The sequence below is a fragment of the Carassius auratus genome, unplaced genomic scaffold (genome assembly GCF_003368295.1).
Source record: "Carassius auratus strain Wakin unplaced genomic scaffold, ASM336829v1 scaf_tig00005214, whole genome shotgun sequence".
Taxonomy (NCBI): domain Eukaryota; kingdom Metazoa; phylum Chordata; class Actinopteri; order Cypriniformes; family Cyprinidae; genus Carassius; species Carassius auratus.
In genome coordinates, this window is record NW_020523638.1 from 798348 (window position 1) to 820529 (window position 22182).

The following is a 22182-nucleotide window of genomic DNA, read 5'->3' on the forward strand; positions in this document are numbered from 1 at the left end:
ACGCGTACCTCAAGGATCAATTTTGGGGCCAATTTGATCTAGTTTGCTGACATATTGCAATAATGAAATATTTATAATACCAGATCAACAAATAAACTCTTACTTAAGATGCCAATTTTTCATACAGAGATAGGTCATATAGCTCTCTCTATGTTTAAAAATATTTTAAAATCTGTTTATATAGAAGTGTACATGTTTTTATATATATATATATATATATATATATATATATATATATATATATATATATATATATATATATAATTAAGATGTCTATGGTTTAAAATGGTAAAATATGTAAAACTGACATGACCTCATAGAGACTTCTCTCAGATGTTTGTAGAAGATGCTTTGCAGATGCAGTGATCTTTAACAGACATCTCGCAGACAAATGTGTGCTATCTGGGACATTGCTCTCAAAATAAACTACATTTGACAATAAACATGATTTCGTCAGGATTTCGAAATTTTCAAACAATACATTTTTATGGGATAAAAATTAAATAATATATAGAGTATATAATTAAGATTCTGGTCTTACTACCAAATGCCAGATGTTTTTGCTTGCATTGTTGAATCGTGTGGATTTCACTCAGCTCAAACGCTGCTGTCATTAAAACTAAAGTGGTAACAGATACTAAGGCATTGTGAAATACTTATTAATTTTCAATAAGGGTACACTCAAATTGTTGTACTAATCATGTAATTTGTGATAAAAGTTATTCAATTAGAGAAACGTGATCTTAAAATGTTGAGCCCTACTGTACATCTGCTTTATGTTTATCTAGTAGTAGACGCGGCCATTCTGTGCGACAAGGGTCTTTTACTTTAGAACTGTCGTCTGAGCTTTTATTTTGAAAATCGACTTGTCTGTCGTCGCGTGCTTCGCGCTGCTGAACGAGGGGAGCGCGTGCGGTCAGTAGGCAGGTAAACACACACAGCGTTGAGGGAGCGGAGAAGGTATGTCTGTGATGCCGAGAGACTGAAAACAAAGCCGTTACCGTCGACACGTAAAAGAGCTTATGCTTATATCTGGCCCATGATAACATGTTTACTTCATTCGATTTCGACACTTTATTCGCGACATATGAGCTGTGGTCGGTTGACGGTTGTTCGTAGCATTAGCAGCGGCGTGGCGTGGTGCAGACCAAACAGTTAGCCGTGCGTGTTAGCATCTCCGTCGAATCTAACTCTATCCGAAACTAACTGTAAACACATAAATAGGGCACAATTGTGTATTTTCACTTGCGTTAAAACGATATAGCAGTGATATCGCATGAGTTTGTGTGTTTGTTGCTAAGGGCCGTTTCAAGGTAACGTTACTGTTTGTTTTTAGTCCGTCACGAAAGTGGATATTGTTATAGATGACGGTCGCAGCGAATTCAAACCGTTATCGCGTCTATTATTAGCTGAGATCATTCCGTGGGTCAAAACGCACCGAGCCTAACGTTAACAGCGTCATTGTCCGAGCCGCACGTTAGGAAAGCCTACTATGTGATCTAAATAGGCAACTCCGTTGGTTTTGAGACGCAGCCCTTAAAGGGATAGGCCTAAAATGTGATTTGTTATTGTTTGCAGAATTTATCACGTCCTTTTTTTTTTTTTTTTTTTTTGTCGAACTGTCCCTTTAAGACCGATGTGCTGCTGATATGTTGTTGCAGGCGTGTTTTATTCTTTCAGTAGAGGGGTTTGGGTGGATGTGTAATTGGACACCAGTCCACACTATGGTTATATTTAAGTTCTGGACAGATGGGGGTGGTGCTTTTACATGAGAAGTACAGTGCTGAGAGTTAAATGTGTCCGATGCACCGGTCACCAATGCCGTCATACACAAATGTTTTTTTTAAATAGTATTCTTCTGTGTGTAGTAATTTGTTCCTGTGTTTTCTCCTCCAGATTTTCTATTTTGTACATACATTATTTTGTATATACTGTTTATGATGACTTCAGTGGTCACTGATGCTGCCAGGGGCAATCGGGACAGAGCCCTACCAAAAACCACACACACCTCACAGTCACAGAAACAGATACAGGTGAGCCGTAAGTTAGGTGTGTACACAGGCCTGAGAACCAGTGTGTATGTTCTGATTATGGATTCGTAACTGTGTCAACTGTCTCTAGGCCACAGCCGAACAGATCCGACTTGCCCAGATGATTTACGACAAAAACGATGCAGATTTTGAGGGCAAAGTCCAGCAGGTGAGGAACTCCAAAATCTACAGAAGTCGGGAGCATCACGGCCACAAGATTGTTTTAACGGTTCATGACTGTATTCCAATAAGGAGGACAAAATCTGATATACAATGCTGAAGATGGAAGAATAGAATCTAGTCATAATGGAAATTAAAAGTGTAATCCAATGTGATTAACTTTTTAAAGCCTTTAAGTTTCCTTTAATGAATCAGCAAAAATTATTTCAGAATCTGGCAGGACACTTATTTTTTTGAATTTATGATTTTGAATCTGTCTAATGAATCAGTCAGAGTGGTGGTTCTTTCAAGTTCCCAAATCAAAACAAATCAAGATTTGTTACTTTTTGTTTACTTAAGGTCCAGACGAATCTATATAATTTCTGTCTAGACGATAAAATAGATTCAAGATCAGTCTTGAACTCATAGCTTTTAGTTTTGAGTCTCGATGAATGTGAAGTGGTTATTGATTCACTGAACTGCAGTTACTTTTGCAATCAAGGTTTTTGCGTTGTATACTAAGCTTAAATTAATCAGTATAATTTCTGGATGATAGACATTTAGACGGTTTTGTTGTAATAAATTGTGAACTTTATTAAAATCTTAAAAAGATGTTACAGAAGTACATATTTAATGTCAAATATAATGGAGCTAGATGATTGATGTTTTGTTGAGTTTGATTGCATTGGTTGTTTGTCTCCCAGCTCATGGAGGTTACAGGCAAAAATCAGGATGAGTGTATGGTGGCCCTTCACGACTGCAATGGGGACGTCACCAGAGCCATCAACTTCCTGCTGGAGGAGGTCACTGTCAAGGTGCGCGCTTGCTATAGCTGATCCTGTTTTACTCGTTTCTTGTAATCTTGTAATTGCATTAATTATACCAGAAGAACTAGACTGAGTTGAAATATTGTCATGGAGATTTTCCAACTTTACTAGCCTGCTATACTAGTTACTAAACTGCTATAGGTCTTCGCTAAACGTTTATGAGGTTAATAAACCCATGTTTCTGATTCTGTTTTGAGTTTTTCTCATCGCTACTTTGATTGCACAGGACTCATGGGAGACAGTTGGTAAGAAGAAAAGTGTTGGAAAGGAAGGGACTGCTCCAGAGAGCAGGGAGAAGAGAGGAGAGCGTGAAGGCCGAGGCCGTGGGGGTCCAAACAGACGAGGCCGAGGGGCCAGCCACAGCCAGGAAGGTGTGTCTTTCTGTATGCTTCATGTGTGCATGTCCTAACTTGTGTGTATGGATTGTGTTTTAAGGTCAGGTGTCTAATGAGATGCATAATAATGTTGTTTTGGTGATTAGGAGAACAGGCAGTCACTGTTCTTGGACTTTGTTTTTTAGGGCGGTCGGAAGAGAACGGGATTGATTCAGCTCCAGGAGAGAGAGGAGGAGACCGTGGACGCAGAGGAAGAGGGAGAGGTCAGTGCATTATATGCACTCCAAGACATTACTGCTCACCAATACACTGCTGCCTGCAGACGCGGTTTTTAATTTGATTAGCTGCAAAAAACGAACTGTTGATTATCTGATATCTGGATATCAGACGTGCGTCTAAACACACAGATCCGATTCCCCTCAGAACTCCCAATGTGAGGAAAACATGTTTGCCCATAAAGATTGTGTTTTAATGCCAGTGTGCTGTATGTGCTTACATTTATGGAAACTTTATATTGGTAAGAAATTGTACGTTCAGGAGGTGGTTTTCAACCCCCGCCCTGTGAATTGTATAAATACAACAGCTAAAAGCTAGGCTATCAGGGGTATCAGCTAGCTAGGCATCAGGGATCACACATATTAGATGTGTCGCTTTCTGTTCAAGCAGCGGACAACAGCAAAACAGGTCGACCTCGAGTCGTGTCTAAAATGAAAGTAAACAGGTGGGCCAAAAACACAGATATGGTCAGAAGATCGTATGTGTGCATTAAGACTTGGTGTAGACGCAGCCTTATCAATGTTTTTACTCCCTGGTACTTTTTGTCAAGATTTTTGGATGAATAGAAAGTACTCAAGAACAGCATTTAGGAAGTCTTCTGTAACAGTATAAAAGTCTTTATTAACACTTTTGTTTACATTCTCTCTTTTTTAACTATTGAATTGCTATCGTTATTAAAAAGGAAATATGTGCTGTGTTAGCACACTAATATCAGTCTGATGATAAGCAATCATCATCCGGTGGTGATCAAAATAGATATAGATTAAGAATCAAAATACTGAGAGCACAAGCCATCTTAACTTTCTGTCCAAAATGTTAACCAATTCAGTTGCCAAAAACGACCAACTTGCAGAATTTGAATAGCATTTTTACTGGTGCAGAAGTTGTTGATTTTTCATGTGCTGCTGCTTACCACAGATGGACTACACCAGAGAACTGTAACCTCCAATATTATCATGTGTGTGATATTTGGAAATATGTATCGTTTATGATCTATGAGAAACTTCTAACATCCATGGAAACTCTCCAGTATACTAAAGATTCTTTTCAGTGGAAAACTAAAGTTCTTCACAATAGGTTTTTTAGCATTTTGTTGGTTCTTCTTTGAAACGTTTATGCCTGATGCAAGTTCTGCTGTCTCAGACTGGGCAGGAAGGGACCTTTTCATGTGTTGCTATTTGTGTCACTCTGAGCAACATTTGTAGGGCACTAAATGTGACGAATGCGTTGTTTAAAGCAGCTGCAACTCAAGAGGGGTGGATGGTGAGTGAGGGTAGGAAAGAGTCATCGGAAAGGCCTGTCTTCTGTCTCTTAAAGAGGACAGATTACTTCCAGTTTTTAAATGAAAATTTAGTCTCTTACATCTACATTGAATTTCATGTGCAAGAAAATTTGCTAATCCTAGGGCTGTGCAAACTCAAACTGTCAGAATAATTACATTTCACCATATAAAAATGAGGTTGTTACAATTTTTACGGATTTACTGTTTTTGATAATGAATACAAATTTACATCTGCATCTTAACTCAAGCTACTACCGTCAACTCAAGCTACTGTCAAATGTGCTTTTCTAAGAGACAAAAAATATTATTAATGATATTGCAGGCTGCACTGCAAACTGTGCTGAAGATGTGTGTCAAAGTCAGGCAACACAAACCGGTTGCTTTATTTGAAACAATATCACTCATTAGACCATGCAGAAACATAGAAATAAATTTTTCTATTAAGATACTTATTTTGGAAAGGTGTAAAGAATTCAAGAACATGAAGTGTTTGTCGTGTCCTGACCATAAAGAGTGATGACAGTAATATTGGCTTGGAAAGGCACAAGGACTAGTAAATGGATATCTGTTTTTGACTGAACTCTTCCTATGTTTTCATTTGTTCTCACTGTTATCTGTGCTGGTGTGTCGTCTCAGGTGTAGGAAGCCGAGGAAGAGGCAGAGGAGCTGGAATGAGCAGGCTCTCTCAGGGAATGGGGTGAGTATTCACACTTTTGTCTTTCCAAACCCATCGAACACTCCTTCAGTGAGAAATATCTCTGTGCCCATTCCAAACAAACTCTTTCTTGGTCATTATTCTCACTCCACCTCTGTTGGCTTGTCTTTGACCAGAAGGACGTTTAACCCTGCTGACTGCACCGGCTCTGTTGAGGCAGGGGAGGCTGGAAATGAGACTACTGAAGGAGCAGGTGAGTGCCGTGTATTGATCCGCATCCTGAACATGGTTTCTTTAATAGAGCAGAAGTTGCTTCTCTTAGACTTTTCACTTAATCATATCTGAAGCCATTTTCAGTGTGGTATCAATGTCAGGTGAGCCAGTTTATGTAGTATCGATTCATACAGCCCTGTATAGAGCTCGAAATGCTCATCTCTGATTTTTTTTTGTGATTTTTTTTGGTAGTGTGGCTCATTCTCAAACCAAAAAGCACAGTTGGTTGTGAAAATGAGCATAATCACTATCCAGTGTTTCTGATTTTCTTTATATAACCCACTGCAAAACATCATTTTATCTTTATCTCGCCTGTGCTTTTAGGAGCCTGGAAGGAGGGTCTGGAAGATTGGGCGGCCGAAGACTGGAATGAAGATGTGAGTGATGTCATGAATGTTCAAATGAAACTGGAAAGCTTGATCAAGAGATGTCAAGTGTGTAACGCTCACTTCTCCATTTATCAGCTTTCTGAGACCAAAGTGTTCACTGCTTCTTATGCGCTTGGCTCCAAGAACCACGTGCAGCCTGGACAGGGGTGAGTGCTTCCTGTGCTTCAGCACTTTCTAGCACCGAGACTAGGAGAGCCACTTAAAAAATTAAGAAATTGATTTCATAAAAATATCTTAATTCAAATAAAAGTAATTTCATTCATTTACCGTGACTTAAAATTGACAAAAAAAAGTTCAATTTAACAAAATGTTACTATATTTATATTAATTTGTTCATTTGATTTGTCAACTGCCTTTTATTTACCAGATTCTTTTATTTAGTCATTTGTCAACCAAGGTCAAATAAATGCCATTGGGTAGTTCACACATGGGAGCAGCCAATGATGTGTCCAGTGGCAATTTTAAACTCGCTTTGCAAACTGATAGAAAAGTGTTTTGTAAAAATATTTTTTAATTAACTCAATTCAACGTTCATTTATATATTTAATGCAGTTTGTCATTTCATGACAAATTTTCGTTCACATTTTTTCACAGACGAAAATGAGAATAGTGGAATAAAAACTCGTTTTGAATGACAAAAACTATGATGAAAATCGATTTACATTTTGGTCAAAGAATAAAAATGAGACGTAAATGTTGTTATAAAGAATGAATATAATATATTGAAAGGAGGATCATGGTCTTGTTTCTTTAAGAGGTGATTTTATTTTATTTAATATAAAGACTTTGTGTGTCACAGCAGTTAAATCTCTCTCCATATTGCATGATAAATCCTTAATATTGAACCTATATAATGAGTTTTTTTTTTTTGAGGAATTTTTTGAGAAATGTTTAATAAATGTTTTACACTAACTAAAACCATTAGATTTTAGCTGACTTAACCTACCATAGATTTAGTCTACTAAAATCTTATGATATTTGGTTGACTAAAACTAAAACAATTCAGATTCATCAACTCAAAAATGACTAAAACTAAATGGCATTTTAGTCAAAAGACTGAATAAATCGAGACTAAATCAAAACTTGATGTCAAAATTAATTTACATACATTAATTTAGTCACATTTAATTGTTATTTAGCAATCTATTTAGCCGTTTGAGAAGTCATATATATTTTTAAGTAATACATTGATAACAGTTTTCTTTATTTGCTTTAATTCTGCTATAAAGCATCTCTAAAAGGCAATATTGTTAAAGGGGGGGTGAAATGCTCGTTTTCCCTCAATATCCTGTTAATCTTGAGTACCTATAGAGTAGTACTGCATCCTTCATAACTCCAAAAAGTCTTTAGTTTTATTATATTCATAAGAGAAAGATAGTCTGTACCGATTTTTCCCGGAAAAACACGACCGGCTGGAGGCGTGACGTGTGGGCGGAGCTAAAGAATCACGAGCGCGAGTAGGCTTTTGCGTTGAGAGCGTTTGGAAGCTGTGACACCTTGAGGAAAAAAACATCCAAAACAAACCATGGCTAACAGTCAGATTCAGCGTTTATTTATGATCCAGAATCAGATCCCGAGGCTGAAACTGAACGAGAGCAGCAGCAGCAACGACTCTCTCCGAGCGGTGCTCGAACCCGGGTCTCCGATGGGAGGCGGACGCACTAACAAGGAGGCAGAGATATTTGAAGCAGTTTTACTCACCGCCTGTGGTTCCAACACACGATCGTGACCCTTTTTCGTTGGGACTGCATTATCCTTAAGAAATAAACGATGTGCAAATCCGTCGTCAAACTGGGCCTTGTTTGTAAAACAAGCATCTTCGAAATGCAGGGAACAAACAAAAACACTTGCACAACTCCGTTGATGCTCTGTAAATATAAACTCCATCCACTGGTCCCTTAATGCTGTTTTTTCTTTGGTAATCTGTGCAGGGTTGTCTTGCCCTGGCAACCAAAAACACACTCCTTTTGTGACATTTCGCGACGCTCTCGCTCTGATCAGTGAATGTCTGTGCTCTCTCTGCTCTGCTATACGGGAGCGCGCGCTCTTCCGGCAGAAGTGCCCTAGGACCCATATAAGGAAATTCCGCTCCATCTAACGTCACACAGAGCCATACTCGAAAAAAACTTTCCGAAACTTGTGACAAACCGGAAGGAGTATTTTTGGAACAGAAATACTCCTTCAAACGTACAACTTAATTTTTAAAACTTTGTCCATGTTTAGCATGGGAATGCAACTCTTTAACAGTGTAAAAAACTCAGTATGCATGAAATAGCATTTCACCCCCCCTTTAATACATTGTTGGTTTAGTTTCATATACTGTGTAAAGTTCATCAATAATGAAACATGGTTGATTCAGCTGTATGCAGCTCTAGAGAAGGCAATAGTGTTAAGTCTGTTATAAAGCAGCTCTACAGTACACAAAAGTGTCATTCAACTCAATTCAGTAGTGTCAGAAGTATAAGCAAGTCTTTAGACTCTATTACATGTTCAACAAGCCGTTCTGAAGAGCAAGTTTAGACACATCTGTCTACTTGAGTGATCAAAATATTTGGCACACATTCAGTATGATTCCCCTCCCAGTCTCGTTAATTTATGACTTATGTTTAGCAATTGAACAAAAAAAACAGCCTTAAAAACTGAAACAGATTAGCAGGCATATGCAAATGCACTCCTGGAACATCCTCACTTCCTGCTTATGTATTGAAAGCAATAGAGCAGAACCCCATCAAAAGTGAATCTGATGTTTTGCATCATAGAGCAGTGTCCTCTTTTGTAGTCGTCTGAAAGTGTTTCTCTGCTCCTCAGGATGGATCTGGGCTCTCTGTTGCCTAAGGTGGCTGAGGGTGACTCTGAGCTGTCGGGATTGGAGCTGTCGTCCCCTGATACTCTCACCCAGAGCCTGGTGTTCACCAACTCTCAGCAGCACGCCACCCGGACACACACACACAGCTACGCTTCTGCTGCTGCTGGCACTTACGCTCATGCTGCATCGGTGAGACACACGCACACATACAGGCACCAGGGATGTGATTTTTCCATATAAATACGGATTTCTGTATTTTCCAACCTCTGAGGGATGACCCATGTGATTCGTGTAGATCAGAGGTGTTTTTTGTTTTTTTGAGGGGTGTATCTCGTGTTTGTTTGTATCTCACATGCCGTTAGGCGCATCGTCATCATCACCCAACTGGACAGTTGGTACCTTCAGCAATCTACCTCATTCAGGACACAAAATTGCATTATTTTTTGAAGTCCAATATTTAATGGCTTAAAACAGTACAAATGTTTTACTTTATAAGTAACACTAGAATAAAGTGTCTATTTAAATGTACTAAAACTGCAAATACTGCTTTCATAATGACTGTTATTACATGCGTGTTAATGCCGACAGCATTGCTTGATTTAGAGGCGCCATCTAACAGCTGCGTGTGGAGCTCTCCTGAGCTCACTGTATTAAGTTTATACGTGTGACAATTATGGCTGAAATAAATTATTGCTGATGCAGAGTAGTGAAGAAATGCCATTATTAATTATCATATATATTAAAAATGAAAAACGTATTTCAAAGAATTTACGTGATTTGATTAAGGTGACGGTGATAAAAGTGACATTAATAGATTTCTAATAAATGATGTTTATTAGTGAAATTAATTTCTTTCATTTGATTTTTCATCAAATACATATAGCCTTGGTGAGCATGAGACAAATCTTTTTTTAAAAATCTTAACAACCTAAACTTGTATCTTTGACCAGAAATCACATAATCGGTCACTTTCCATTTAAGTTAGTTTTTGTTGTTGTTGTTTTTAGTGATGTTTTAAATCTTAACATTTCTGGATACAGTGAAATAATCAAGTTTTAGCCAGTAAATATACAGTATCGGCTAATTGTGATAAACTACAAAATCTGTTAATACCTCATATGGAGTTAATATATAATGTGCATCACATATCACATAGTGTACTACTTATTATATGCTTTATGTAATAAGAAATGTCAAAAGTACCTGTACTTTGTTAACAAGATGACACGTAGGTTTCAAACTTGATAAAATAGTGTGTCAAATTTACTGAGATTGGTATTGAATACTAATACTTGGTGTCATGACAAACTTTCTGCTTTCCTTCTAGTCCATGCTGGGATCCAGGCTTCCCCAGAATGATGTGCAGAAAATGGAGCCAATCAGCACTCCCCGAACTGTTCCTTTGTCCAATCAGATTTCAGGGGTCCTGAGCAATGGCACTGCATTTGTTGAATCCACTGCTCCAGTGCCTCTTGAATCTACTCCTGTGACCCTGAATGAACCCAAGGAGACCCCTGTTACAGCAACTTATCGTAAGTACTATGCATAAACACCAGAGTCTCCCAGCATGTACTCTTACTTGACTGTTGCATCATGTCTTGAAGTCAGTGTGGTTTTCCTTAACACTCTCTAACATTTTTGAACACACATTCTCTGTCAGAGTTTAACAGAGACTTACACATGTTCGAATATATCGTTTCTGTCTTTAGTAGACCTGAAGGCCCAACCCGACCCATCTCCCATCCTTGGTCGTCTGACTCAGCATCAAAACGCAGCCCTCCAGTCGGACCTGCCGGCTCAGGCCCGAGACCCTGTTCCGATCCCCCCGTACGATGGGCCTTCTCTGACACTGAAACCCCACTGTGAGCCTGTCGTCACCTCGACAGAGCCGCCACAACCCAGAAACATCAGACCACAGAGACGAAGAGCACCACCTCCTTCTAAGGTAACAAAAGTTCCCTGTAGCCCCTTTACACTCCTAAACATTTTCAGTGTAATGAAGCATTTCTAAACCTGCCTCCCAACAAAAGAGAACATTATAACATGTTTTTGCTCCACATCATTCAAGTGTTTGAAATAACTTCCGTTTGTCATCCTCTGTGGCTTCTTATCACAAAATGTGTCAAAGTATATTCTATACTGGTTAGGTTAGGGTTACTGTAAAAAGGAGGAGTTCCATTTACCGAATGGTTCTAATGGCTTTTTCATCTTAAAGAACAACAAGTAATTATGCTTTTTTTTTTTTTTTGCCAGATCCCCTCTTCGGCAGTAGAGATGCCAGGCTCTGCTGACGTGTCCGGGCTGAACGTGCAGTTTGGTGCGCTGGATTTTGGATCTGAATCCACTGTGGAAAATCTCAACCAATCAGAGAGTAGCTGTCAGGAACCTGTGGCCGCTCCTCAAACCCAGAGCAGCCTGTATCCCAAACCCACCGCCATCAGGTCTGACTGTACACCTGCTTGTCTGTCTCTTCTGCATGTTAACAAGATCTTAAAAGGATATTTCACCCAAAAAGTGATTATTCAGGAGACTCATATTAAACCTCTAAATTTGTATGGGTTACAGTGTCTTTATGAACTGTTCAAAAACTTGAAATTGGCTTCCAGTGGAGGGGCAGAAATCTCAAGTTTTAGTTGAAATATGCTCTTGATAAAACCCAGATCATTCCATAAACAAAAGACTTCAATGCATTTCTAATCCAATTTTCTTGTTTTAGTGAGTCTTTAGGTGGCTTGCCTCCAGCAGTGATGGAGTCCAGTTACCCATCAGCCTCTCTTGGTTTACCGAGCACTACTGCCCCTCCTGTCTTGGCTCAATCCTCAGCTAGCAGAGTGGAGTCATCAGCCACCACCACTCTCAGTGTATGACCAAAACTCTTTTCATCACATCTACTGTATCTTGGCAGAATAAGGCATTTCATCTGGAATCTTCACAATCAGTTCCTCACACAGATTTTGCTCATGTTTAAGTTTGCAGGTTTCACCGACAGAAAAGCTGTTTGCTTTGAAAGTGATTTCTGTGTGAGTGGTGCTTAGTGCATCCCTAAGCTCTTAATGCTGGCTCTCGCCTCCACCTTAATTAGATTAGCTTGGTCCAGACTACCCAGAATGCACAGCTGTCCTGTTCTTGTTCAGGATTCCTATGTATATGGAAAATACCTGGAAGTATCTAGAAATGTGATATTTCTTGTCTTGTCATATATAAATGTGATATTTTCATGTTTTCCATGCCAGGAAGAGCAAATATGATATAAAGTTATTTTAAATAAATAACTAAGTTCAAATCTAAACTTAAATCTGATTTAATTTTGAATGAACACTTGATGTACTAAAATAACTAAAACTCAAATAAAAATGAATAAAAACTGTATAGATATAAAAAAAAAATTGACTAAAAATGACAAAAACAACAAAATCACAAAGGTTAAAATTAATATATAAAAATACTGTCAAAATATTAATAAAAAATATAATAGTGTCTCAGTGATGCTAAAATAGAACTGTTAATTAAATAAAAATGAAACCTCATGATTTATTAGTGAACTGCTGAATTTGAGCGAAATTAATTAAAATCCAGTAATCAAGAACGTTTTAGTGTTTCATTGGTCAAACCAGTTGTACCATTGAGTCCACATGAATCAGACCCATTTTACGCAGAATAGAATTAGTCCAAAAAGTTGCTTTTATTCTAATCAAATGAATAGAATAGAGATTATTTGCAACAAAGATATTGCCATCAGTTCATACTACTGCTAACACACTCTCACAAGCAGAGACGATGAGATCTGTTTTCCAGTTTGGTCAGGGGATGTTGGACATACGAGGGCTGTTCGGAAAGTATTCAACCATGTAATATGTAAAGTAGAGATATTATTGAAGAAGATACAAGATACAAGGCACAGTATACATAGGACAGTCGCAGAGTGCCACATGTGGTCTGATCATTGTCGTGATGAAGCGGTCAATCACCAGTTACCTAAAGCTGCAGCTGTTTCATCGTATTGCAGCTCAACTCAATATTTCATATTACCTAGCTGGATACTTTATTAAGGACAGCCCTCGCATACCCCATTCTGGTGTCAAAAAAATATCACCAAAACAAAGCAAATGCTCTAATAAAAGTGTTTTTAAAAGGGATAGTTTACCCAATTTTCATTTTTGGGTGGAACATCCATGTAAATAGTTTTTCTGCATGATGGTTTTCATAGATCTTTTTTTCATTTCCCACAGAATGGGTTCGGTGAAATGAGGACATCCAGCGTACAGGAAGGTAATTGAGTTCTTTATTACCAGGTTCTCCATTTTTACCTGTATTTTCGTTGCTAGTTGAACTTGTAGCATAGGCCACAATTGACATTTTTGACTGGAAATATTTGCAGCTGCTCCATCCAGCACCCATCAGCCCATATCCACAGAGAAAAGCTTGTCATCTTCCTCCTCTTCAACCGCAGCGCCTGCCCTCAGCACAGCTCTTCCATCACTTAGCAGGTATGACTGACCCATTCGAATTTCAGTCTCATTGAAGGGGACATTGGATGAAATAGCTTTAGGTTTTTTGCATTTAATTAGATTTCTTTAGTGTCTGCCAGTACAGAAAAGCTGGAAAAGAAAACACCGTCTCCTTATGGTCTTCTGATTGCTTGTTTTTCTCAGTCACGTGAGCAGCGTTAACTGTCCTGGACCTTCTGCACCCACCAGCTCTTCCCTGAGTGTAAGTGTCTCGTGAGCCTCCTCCCATTTCCAGCATGTCCTTCTTTACCTGAGCTTCTCTGCCTTATTTATCCTGATTTCAGCAATAAACTTCTCGTTTTTATATAAGGGATAAGTGTGACTGGATCAGTGTTAAATTGAATTGAAATGCTTCCTTTAGACGCAGATGGGCACTGACGTGAATGTGAGCCTGTCCACGTACTCTGGCGCTGTGTCGGCCGTGTCCAACTCGATGGTCAACTCGAACGGCCTGAACACTGGAAGCCAAAGCCTCACCACTAACGCTGCATCCGCTCCCTCTGCTGTCCGTTCTGCACCACTGCAGGCCAACATCACACCCTCCTCTGGTCAGTCACAAAACTTCAACTTGATTATAGTGATGCAGCAGAGTTGCATCATTATTTATTATCAAAAAGTAAATGTAAAATCTAAATCTTGTCAATCTGTAAATAGTTTTTTCTTGTTTCCCATCCCCCCCCCCCCATATCTCCAGGTAAAGCTCCTCCTAACCTGGCTCAAGGAGTTCCTCCGCTGCTGGCCAGTCAGTATATCATGGGTCCTGGTGGCCTCCTTCCTGCTTACCCGGTTAGTGTATGGCTGATCTGCTCTCAGATAGAGAACGCTAAATTTTTAAACATACACTCTCTCACTTTATTTTCATCTTTTGCTGAAGTGAAGTGTCTTCTTACATGTATCTCAGTGATGGTACTGACCTGTCTTGTACATGTTTCTGATCTTTCTGTGCCTTCTCATCCCTAAAGCCAATCTATGGATATGAGGACCTACAGATGATGCAGTCCCGCCTGCCCATGGTAACCATTTCATAGTCAACTGCCTGTTTTCACAGTCTTTTGACAATGCATTTGCTCCTATTAATTTGGTGCATCAAATTATTTGAACAGTCTCATATTTGAATAGATTTTCAACCGGCTTGTCGTTAGTCGTTACATCCGTAGTGTACTGGGTGACTGATGATGTATTGTTGTGCCATGAGGCTTCCGCAGCCTGAGTGTGTGAGACTCGTGTAGAAATCAAAACAAATGAGCGCAACAACACAAAGTAACTCACAGAAAGTTGTAGATTCACACTGTGGTTGAATTGTTTTTTTTTTTTATAATATATCATATAGCATGCAACATTACCATGACCAAGATGTTTCTCCGAATATCAGCATGGCTGCAATGTGACAGTGATAATTAAATAAAGTTCCAATTAAGTGACATGCGTTTTAGACACACTAAATCCAATTTTTCCCAATTTCACAAATGAAAATAGTTCCGATCAAAGCCACAGCAGAACTGTTGTGTTCTCAGAGTAACTCAGTGGTGTTTGTTACTGAATTAATCCACAGTTTAGAACGAATGGATTGAGTCAGTGATTGAGATTTTTTTATGCATTTGCAATTTTGTGGTGTAAATGCATTTGTGGCACATAAGCTTTTTCCAATGCTCTGTGTAAATACATGTCATGCCTCTTCAAATGCAGCTACTGTTTCCTTCAGTGAAAAAAATATTAAGTTTGTTGATACTGATTTCATTTAAATGGTAACAACTCCACAGATTCTCATTCTTACAGAATTAAGTGAAATATTGTTAGAATGTGACTTATTTTCAAGTTTCCAATTTGTCTGTCTATTGATTTTCGAACATTAAACCAAGCTTTTATGGTAGAAACCCGCAGCGAGCCGTTACAGCATCTCTTTGGTTTGCAGAGACGAGTTCATGGGGAGGAGCTTTAACTGTGGTGTTAATGTGATAAATTGACTAGATTAACTAGTCAGATTGTATTATTGTATGAACTGTTCCTTAATGTTTTTTTTCTCATAGATTAAATTAATGTTTTTTTTGGTCACTTTTCTCTGTAGGATTATTATGGCATGGCTTTCCCTGGTACAGCACTAGCTGGCAGAGATGGAGGATTAGCAAACAATCCCTATTCAGGTACGCAACCATCGTTTAGGGCTCAATGCTAAGGATTTTCCCTTCTAGCCCAGTTGGGTCAGTGGTGCAATTTTTTACTGGCCCAGGATATAACACCAAAAGTTTAGATAGCAATAAAATGTTACAATTCTTGATTATAATTTGATACCACAGGCAAAACTACTAGCCTAACAACTAACACCACTTTAAATGCATTATACAGAGGCCAGATGAAAAAAAAAAATGCAATGTATTCAGGAAAGTTTACAGTCAGTTCCCCACAAAGATAATTTAGGATTTTCTTCCAATGTTTTGCACATTGTGAGCCGTGATCTTGCTCTGCCTGCTACATTATTTTTCTGCTCTTTGCGTTCACCTTCAGTGTCTCTGGCCTCTGACAATGCCTGTGTACACACTTTGTAATATTTCCACTCAAATTATTTTTTGGAAAATTATTGCAGTGCAGTTTGTGTGCAAGCCTGGAACAGAGATCAATTTCTTTTTTTTTTTTTAAGCTACGAAGTTACTTACAAAACCTGGAATTTTGACATACTATTGTATGTATCTGTCTGTTCAGGCGCATGAAGGCGAGGAAAGAAACACAATTCGGGTCTTGCACATTGTCAGAGTTGCAGCTCTCTGTGTACATGTTATACACACACAACACAGTGTGCGAATACTGAATGTAATTGTCTTTCTCATCTTGCTTGAATGCTTTAAAATCGCTTGAATTTTTTTAATTAACAAGGATTAAAAACACGTGCAAATGAGATCATTTTTGTGACAACACAGCAGTGGACCAATCAGACAAGTGACAAATGTGTCAACAGTCCAAGCATCTTTCACCGAGCAGTCCTTATTGTTGAGCCCTGGTTGTTATTGTTGTTTTTAAAGCACAAAGATTATGCTAGTGCAAAAAGCTAGGACAAGAGTTATTACAGTCTAGTACTTGTTCAGGCTAAAACACTCTTCTGTCTTGACTTGCTCGTACAGGTGAGCCTACCAAATTTGGCAGCAGCGACTCAAACTCCCCAGCCCCTGCCTCCAGTCTCTCTTCAGTGCCCCCCTCGCAGTCTCAACAGAGTGCTGTCCCCCCTCAAAATCAAGGGCCACAGAACCCAGGTCAAGCCCAGCAGGGTCAGACCCAGGCCTTCCTCAATCCCCCTCTGCCTCCAGGTTACGGCTACACCAGCCTGCCCTACTACCCCGGGGTGCCAGGAGTGCCCAGTGCCTTCCAGTACGGCCCCGCTGTCTTCATGCCTCCAGCATCCACAAAGCAGCACAGCATGGGCCCGTCCAGCCAGTACCAACACCAGGCCGGATACGGCCAGCACACGTACAGCCAAGGTATGTGTTACAGGCTACTGAATTGACATCTTAACCCTGGGAAGCCTGACATATGAAATAACACGCTACCTAAAATGCATGTAAATATCAGTTATCACTTTATCTCACCCAGTAATAATTCTAGGGCACATCGGATGCCCATTTTAGGGTCTTCATGAAATGTCTGTAACATACTTTGGTTAATGACATGATTTTCTAAAAAGTATTGTATGGATAATCAAGTAAACATAAGCATATTCGGTCCATTAAATGTTCAGTTTGAAATATTACTACCAATATAAAAGCAATTCTTACATTTACTATATACAAATATGAAAGATTTCACTGTAAAAATGTGTACATTTTTTGAATTGTACTTAAAGGATTTTTACTGTCTTTAAGTATAAATTAGACCGAAGTATAATTGGGTGCCAGAAGGCATGTAGTAGATTGTGTACAACAGGTTTTTCAGTCAAATTGATTACAGAATTGATCATTTAGTAGTCTTTATGATACTAGTACATGATACTGTAGGATTTTGAGGGTCCTAAAATGTTTAATTGTGGTTGTAAAATGGACTTCCTTATGTGAAATCTCTTCTTATCTCCTGAGGTTTTGATGAGATGTCCCAGGCTCATGCTGGAGGAGATTATGGGAAAGGAGGATATGGAGGAAGCTCCCAGGCCCAGGCCAAAGCGGTCAACAACAGCTCCGGAAAAGGTAGATTTTACACACTCACCGTTTATGTACAGATGTTGTTGTTGGTCATGTTTTCTTCAGCACATAACTGGCATTTTACTGCTAAATGCTGGTTATTTGCTGATGAAAACATTAATTTAAAGGCCTTAAAAACATCTGTCAAATGTGTACATAGAAATATATAAAAAATAGAAATTATTGCTTTGAAGTGGTGACTACTAAATGTTTCCCGTGCACAGTGCGGAGATATGATTTGATCATCAAAGCGTCTTGCTAACTTCTGATTGGCCTTTTATCTGCAGTTCTTTGGAAATCTTACTAAACTGACTGTAGCAACTGTACAAAGCTTGCAAATGTGTTGAATAAAGTCATATTTAAGATTTCAACTGAACATTGGAAACCTTTTCTTAGCGCCAGGACTGTCTGGATCTGTGAGTTCAGAGCTCACTGGAACAGTGTACAACAAGACACAGGTGAGCTTCACATTTCTGCTCGTTTTTTTACGTTTACTTTTTTGGTTTACTTTATCCTTATAAATAATTTTGTTTTACATGACCAGTTTCCACTCTGTATTTGTCTTCATATCCACCTTATTTTTCAACATTGCGAAAGCTGTTTCTTGTGAATGTGCGAGACTTCTGATTTATTAGCATCTATAGGTAAATAACCAGAAGAAAAAAGTGTTGTGAATGGTAAAACTGCTATCAGAATATTTATAATGATAAAATATTGAAATGATAAATACCAGTTTGTGACATCAAGCAGCATAACTGACTAGTTTTGTACAGAAAATTTGCACATTCAGCGTAAAAATGGCTAGATTAGGAACTAGATTTTCTTTCAAATATACTTCTAAATACGCTACTTGAGGTTTCTGGTGATGTTTTTGTGAGAAAATTTAACTTTGGCATCTGAAAAATGCTGGAAGTGACGTAATGGGAAGGAGTGTGGTCAATTTAAACAATAGGAAAACAATGGATCGCAATGACCATTCGGACGCTAAGGAAATTGTAAATGTTATACATTATTAAATGTTATATTTTTGCTATTTAAATTCATTTTAAATTAGCTTTTTAAAATCGTATTAATATTTGAAACTAAATATTCCTTTTTCTTTTTTACGTATGGGGTCCTTTCAAGGCCATTAATCTCATTTCTCTTCTCTGACCCTTCTAGTCATTTGACAAGCAGGGTTTCCCCACAGCAGCCGGCCCTGCGTTCAGCCTGCCCTCAGCTCTGGGAGGAACCGGCCCGCTTAACCCCACAGGTGCCCCCGGATACGCCCCCGCACCCTTCCTTCACATCCTGCCCCATCAGCAGCCCCCCTCACAGTTACTGCACCACCACATGACTCAAGACACACAGGTAACTCACGTCTACAAGCATTCACGAGCAGATGCTCTGAGGTGTTTCTTAAATGTTTTAACCCTCTTGGCGCCACGGTCGAATTTACTCGACAAGATGCGGCACTGAATAAAACGGCCGATTTTGTCAAATATGGTGTCAAATTTCATGCAACCTCCCCTGCACCAGATAGCAGACATGTAATACTTCATCTCTGACTCAAAAAAACGTCATGCTCCTATACAAAATCTTCGAGCTAGAGCGCATTGAATCAGTGCGAAAAAAAGCGGAGCTAGTGTGAGAGTGAGCCATTTTATCTGACCAATGTTGTCAACGTCAGCGAGTATTGGCATTAGATTATTATTATTATTATCATTATTATCTAATGGCATCAATAAAGCTTCAATAAAGCCGCAATGAGGTGTTGGAACTTCTATTCGCGGACCCTGATTCTGAAGGGGAATATCTGCATTCAGAAGATGACGGTGATACTGAAAGTGAAAGTATAGCCCTACACCAAGCACAAACGGTGAATCCTTTGCCCAATGTAAATTGTCCTTTGCCAAATGTCAGAGGTGTGAACAGTGTTTGCAGGGGTCAGAGTGTTCATCGCGAAATTAGCAGGCGTGTTATTGTTGCGGGGACGAGGCGGGAGATTTTTTCCGCGCTAGACATGTATATTTGTCTTCTGACCGCACCTCTCCGCAATCGCGGCGACAGTATTGTAGTGGAGACTTTGTCTAATGCCACTGGGTATGTTAGACGAGGTAAAAGTATTCATAGCACAGTTAGGAGGCAAAGTTGGAAGTCGCAATGACACTGACAGTAGTCCGAGCTGTGCACACTCGGCACGTGCACGAGGCAGATCTGGCCGCGCTGCTCATAGCAGAAGCAGAAGCGATGTGACATGGGGCATAGCTTTTGAACTAAACAGGTCTTGTCTACTTGTGTTTGTGTGTCATATGAATAATATATATGTGCCCCATACAAGGAATCAGAGTGCCTGCTGCATAGTAAATTGAAAATCCCAACCGCTACATGCATTCGGTTTGTTTCTACCATTTATTAGTAATGATTTACACAGTTTGTTTACTACTTACTATTTACCTGAGCATTCAGTATTGTACAATATAGCACACAGAAGGTGAAGGACATTTTTTGGGGGAAAGAAGTGCTGCATTTTATTACTTAAACGTGACTTTTTCATGAAAATTCTATAAGATGGCCACTCCCATATGACGTCATAATATGCAAATTAGATGGAAAATGTAATCCCTACATAAACATTGGGTCATCCTTAATATTTTTATAATTGACAAAGTCTCTATCTTTTATAAATTTTAAGATATAGCCTTTTGAAATTAAGATGTCAAAATCGAACGTTTTAGGAAAAAACCTCTGGCGCCTAAAGGGTTAATGTGTATCATTTGTCAACTTTTAGTCTAGCTGCAGTTACCAACATTTATTTTGCTAGTAATTTTTTTTTTTCAAATAAAAATGGTAATCAATTCTTCTCTCTTTAGACAAAATCAGTTCAGCTCATGATATATTTGAATCAATTATTGAATTTTGAAAAACTTGAATAAATTGACAATTTTCAACTTGTAAAAATGATAGTTGTTCGTATATATTTAATATTTAATTTATATTTTTTTTATAAAGCAAGACAAATATTAAAGAGAAACAAATTAAACTCCTTATTCAGATAACAGTAGGTTTACTTAAAATATTTGTTTAATATTTATCTTTTGTTGGTTAACATGTCCCTTTAAGACGGAAGGCATGCATGTAATAGGCTACTGACATGTTTAGTTTTCACCCACCTGTTTACGTTCACTTAATGCATAACTGTATTTATGTGAGATACTCTACACGATAGACATTTAGACAGCTGTGTGTGTATCTGAGTGCTGAGAGCTGATTGCACGCTGTATGTGAGAACTGAGGAAGTGCAGCGTGCAAGAGAGATAACACTTCTATCAGTGCGATTCCACCTATCTTTAAGTTAATCAAACGAATTGTGATTCCCGGGAAAAATGGGACATCTGGTCCCCTTACCTCTTCTGGTGCAGAGGCCATTTTTTCAGATGACTACTTTGCGTTTTGGTAGTCTGTCCATCCACTGCTGCTGCCATACTAGAACTAGAACGCCCCTTATCCGATTGCAATCCAGTGACATTTTGAAGGACGACACAGTAGCCTACAGAATGTATTTTGAATGTCCTCAAATAAGATTATAATCCCGTCTCGTCTTGTTAACGAAGACGAGTCATATATATTTTGTCGTCGTTTTTTTCATCAGATATTAGTTTTAGCTCGTCAACGTCTCAAAGAAAAAAGGTTTGTTCACTAATATTTTTAGTCTTCGTCTTGGTTAACGAAATGAACACTGACCTCAACCTGAAGGGGGACTCTTATACAAATATACTCCAATGCCTTTTCCTTTCTGAACTTCACTATAAACTCTCAAACAGGTGACAGGAGGATTGTACTGTACTGTAAAATTTTGCTGATGTTAATTTGCATATTCAATATGATGCAGTAAGCTTTAGAGGGTTAATGTTGACTCTCTTTGTCTGTGCAGGGCCAGCGCAGTCAGGCCAACAGCATGCAGAAGAGTCAGGGCAAGTCCACCTACAGCAGCTCTCCATACTGGGCTAACTGAACACCCCGGCCCAAACCTGTGTGTCCTGCCTCTGACATGAAATACACAAACACACTCCCTCCTCCAGCGTTCTCCTCTGCTTTCTTCCATTCTTGTTTTTTCCTTCTCTCAATTAGGTTTTCCATGTAAGATATTTATGTAAGTATTTATATATACTGTAAATGTTAAGAAGCTGAACATTTAGATGTGGTCGCTCCATTTTATTTTTTTGAAGGACTTTTCTTTTTTTCTTTTTTTTTTTTTTTTTACTTTTTAAAAACTACAGAGATGTAGCAAAAACAATGTAAAAGGAAAAGCATTTTGAGGGGAAACCACAGAGACCCTGCAGTAGAACTAGAGCACTGATGGCAAAGGAGGCTTCACAAGCATTGACTCTCTTCCTCTAGGGATAGTTCTCCCATACCATGCTTCTGAAAGAAAGGAAAAACAGCCCATACATTTTATATTTTACTCTTGTTGCCCTCTGAATAAAGGTTCTGAGCTATTCA

At 38.8% G+C, this 22182-nt stretch overlaps 1 protein-coding gene across 4 annotated transcripts; it reads left to right on the forward strand.

Moving 5' to 3' along the window:
- Positions 1-846: 846 nt before the first annotated feature.
- LOC113070708 (ubiquitin-associated protein 2-like) lies at positions 847-22182 on the forward strand. Of its 4 annotated transcripts, none has more exons than XM_026244107.1 (27): positions 847-927; positions 1897-2033; positions 2122-2199; positions 2894-3004; positions 3243-3387; positions 3537-3614; positions 5546-5606; positions 5741-5817; positions 6162-6214; positions 6302-6372; positions 9035-9221; positions 10360-10564; positions 10742-10977; positions 11286-11473; positions 11749-11893; positions 13262-13301; positions 13411-13519; positions 13685-13742; positions 13902-14088; positions 14235-14326; positions 14503-14553; positions 15606-15681; positions 16654-17007; positions 17599-17706; positions 18097-18158; positions 18862-19050; positions 21614-22182. In XM_026244107.1, exons 2-27 carry the CDS (start codon positions 1938-1940, stop codon positions 21692-21694), a joined length of 3138 nt encoding a protein of 1045 aa, XP_026099892.1. In that variant the 5' UTR covers positions 847-927; positions 1897-1937; the 3' UTR covers positions 21695-22182. The 4 variants fall into 4 exon arrangements, with proteins under 4 accessions (XP_026099892.1, XP_026099893.1, XP_026099891.1 ...); XM_026244108.1 differs by having other exon boundaries at positions 848-960; positions 10745-10977; XM_026244106.1 differs by having other exon boundaries at positions 849-960.

Coding starts and splice junctions, on each gene's coding strand:
- LOC113070708 (XM_026244107.1), top strand. CDS start 1,938: ATGATGACTTCAGTGGTCACTGATGCTGCCAGGGGCAATCGGGACAGA. Junction 3,005..3,242: donor TGGAGGAGGTCACTGTCAAG/GTGCGCGCTTGC, acceptor TTGATTGCACAG/GACTCATGGGAGACAGTTGG. Junction 13,743..13,901: donor CCACCAGCTCTTCCCTGAGT/GTAAGTGTCTCG, acceptor TGCTTCCTTTAG/ACGCAGATGGGCACTGACGT.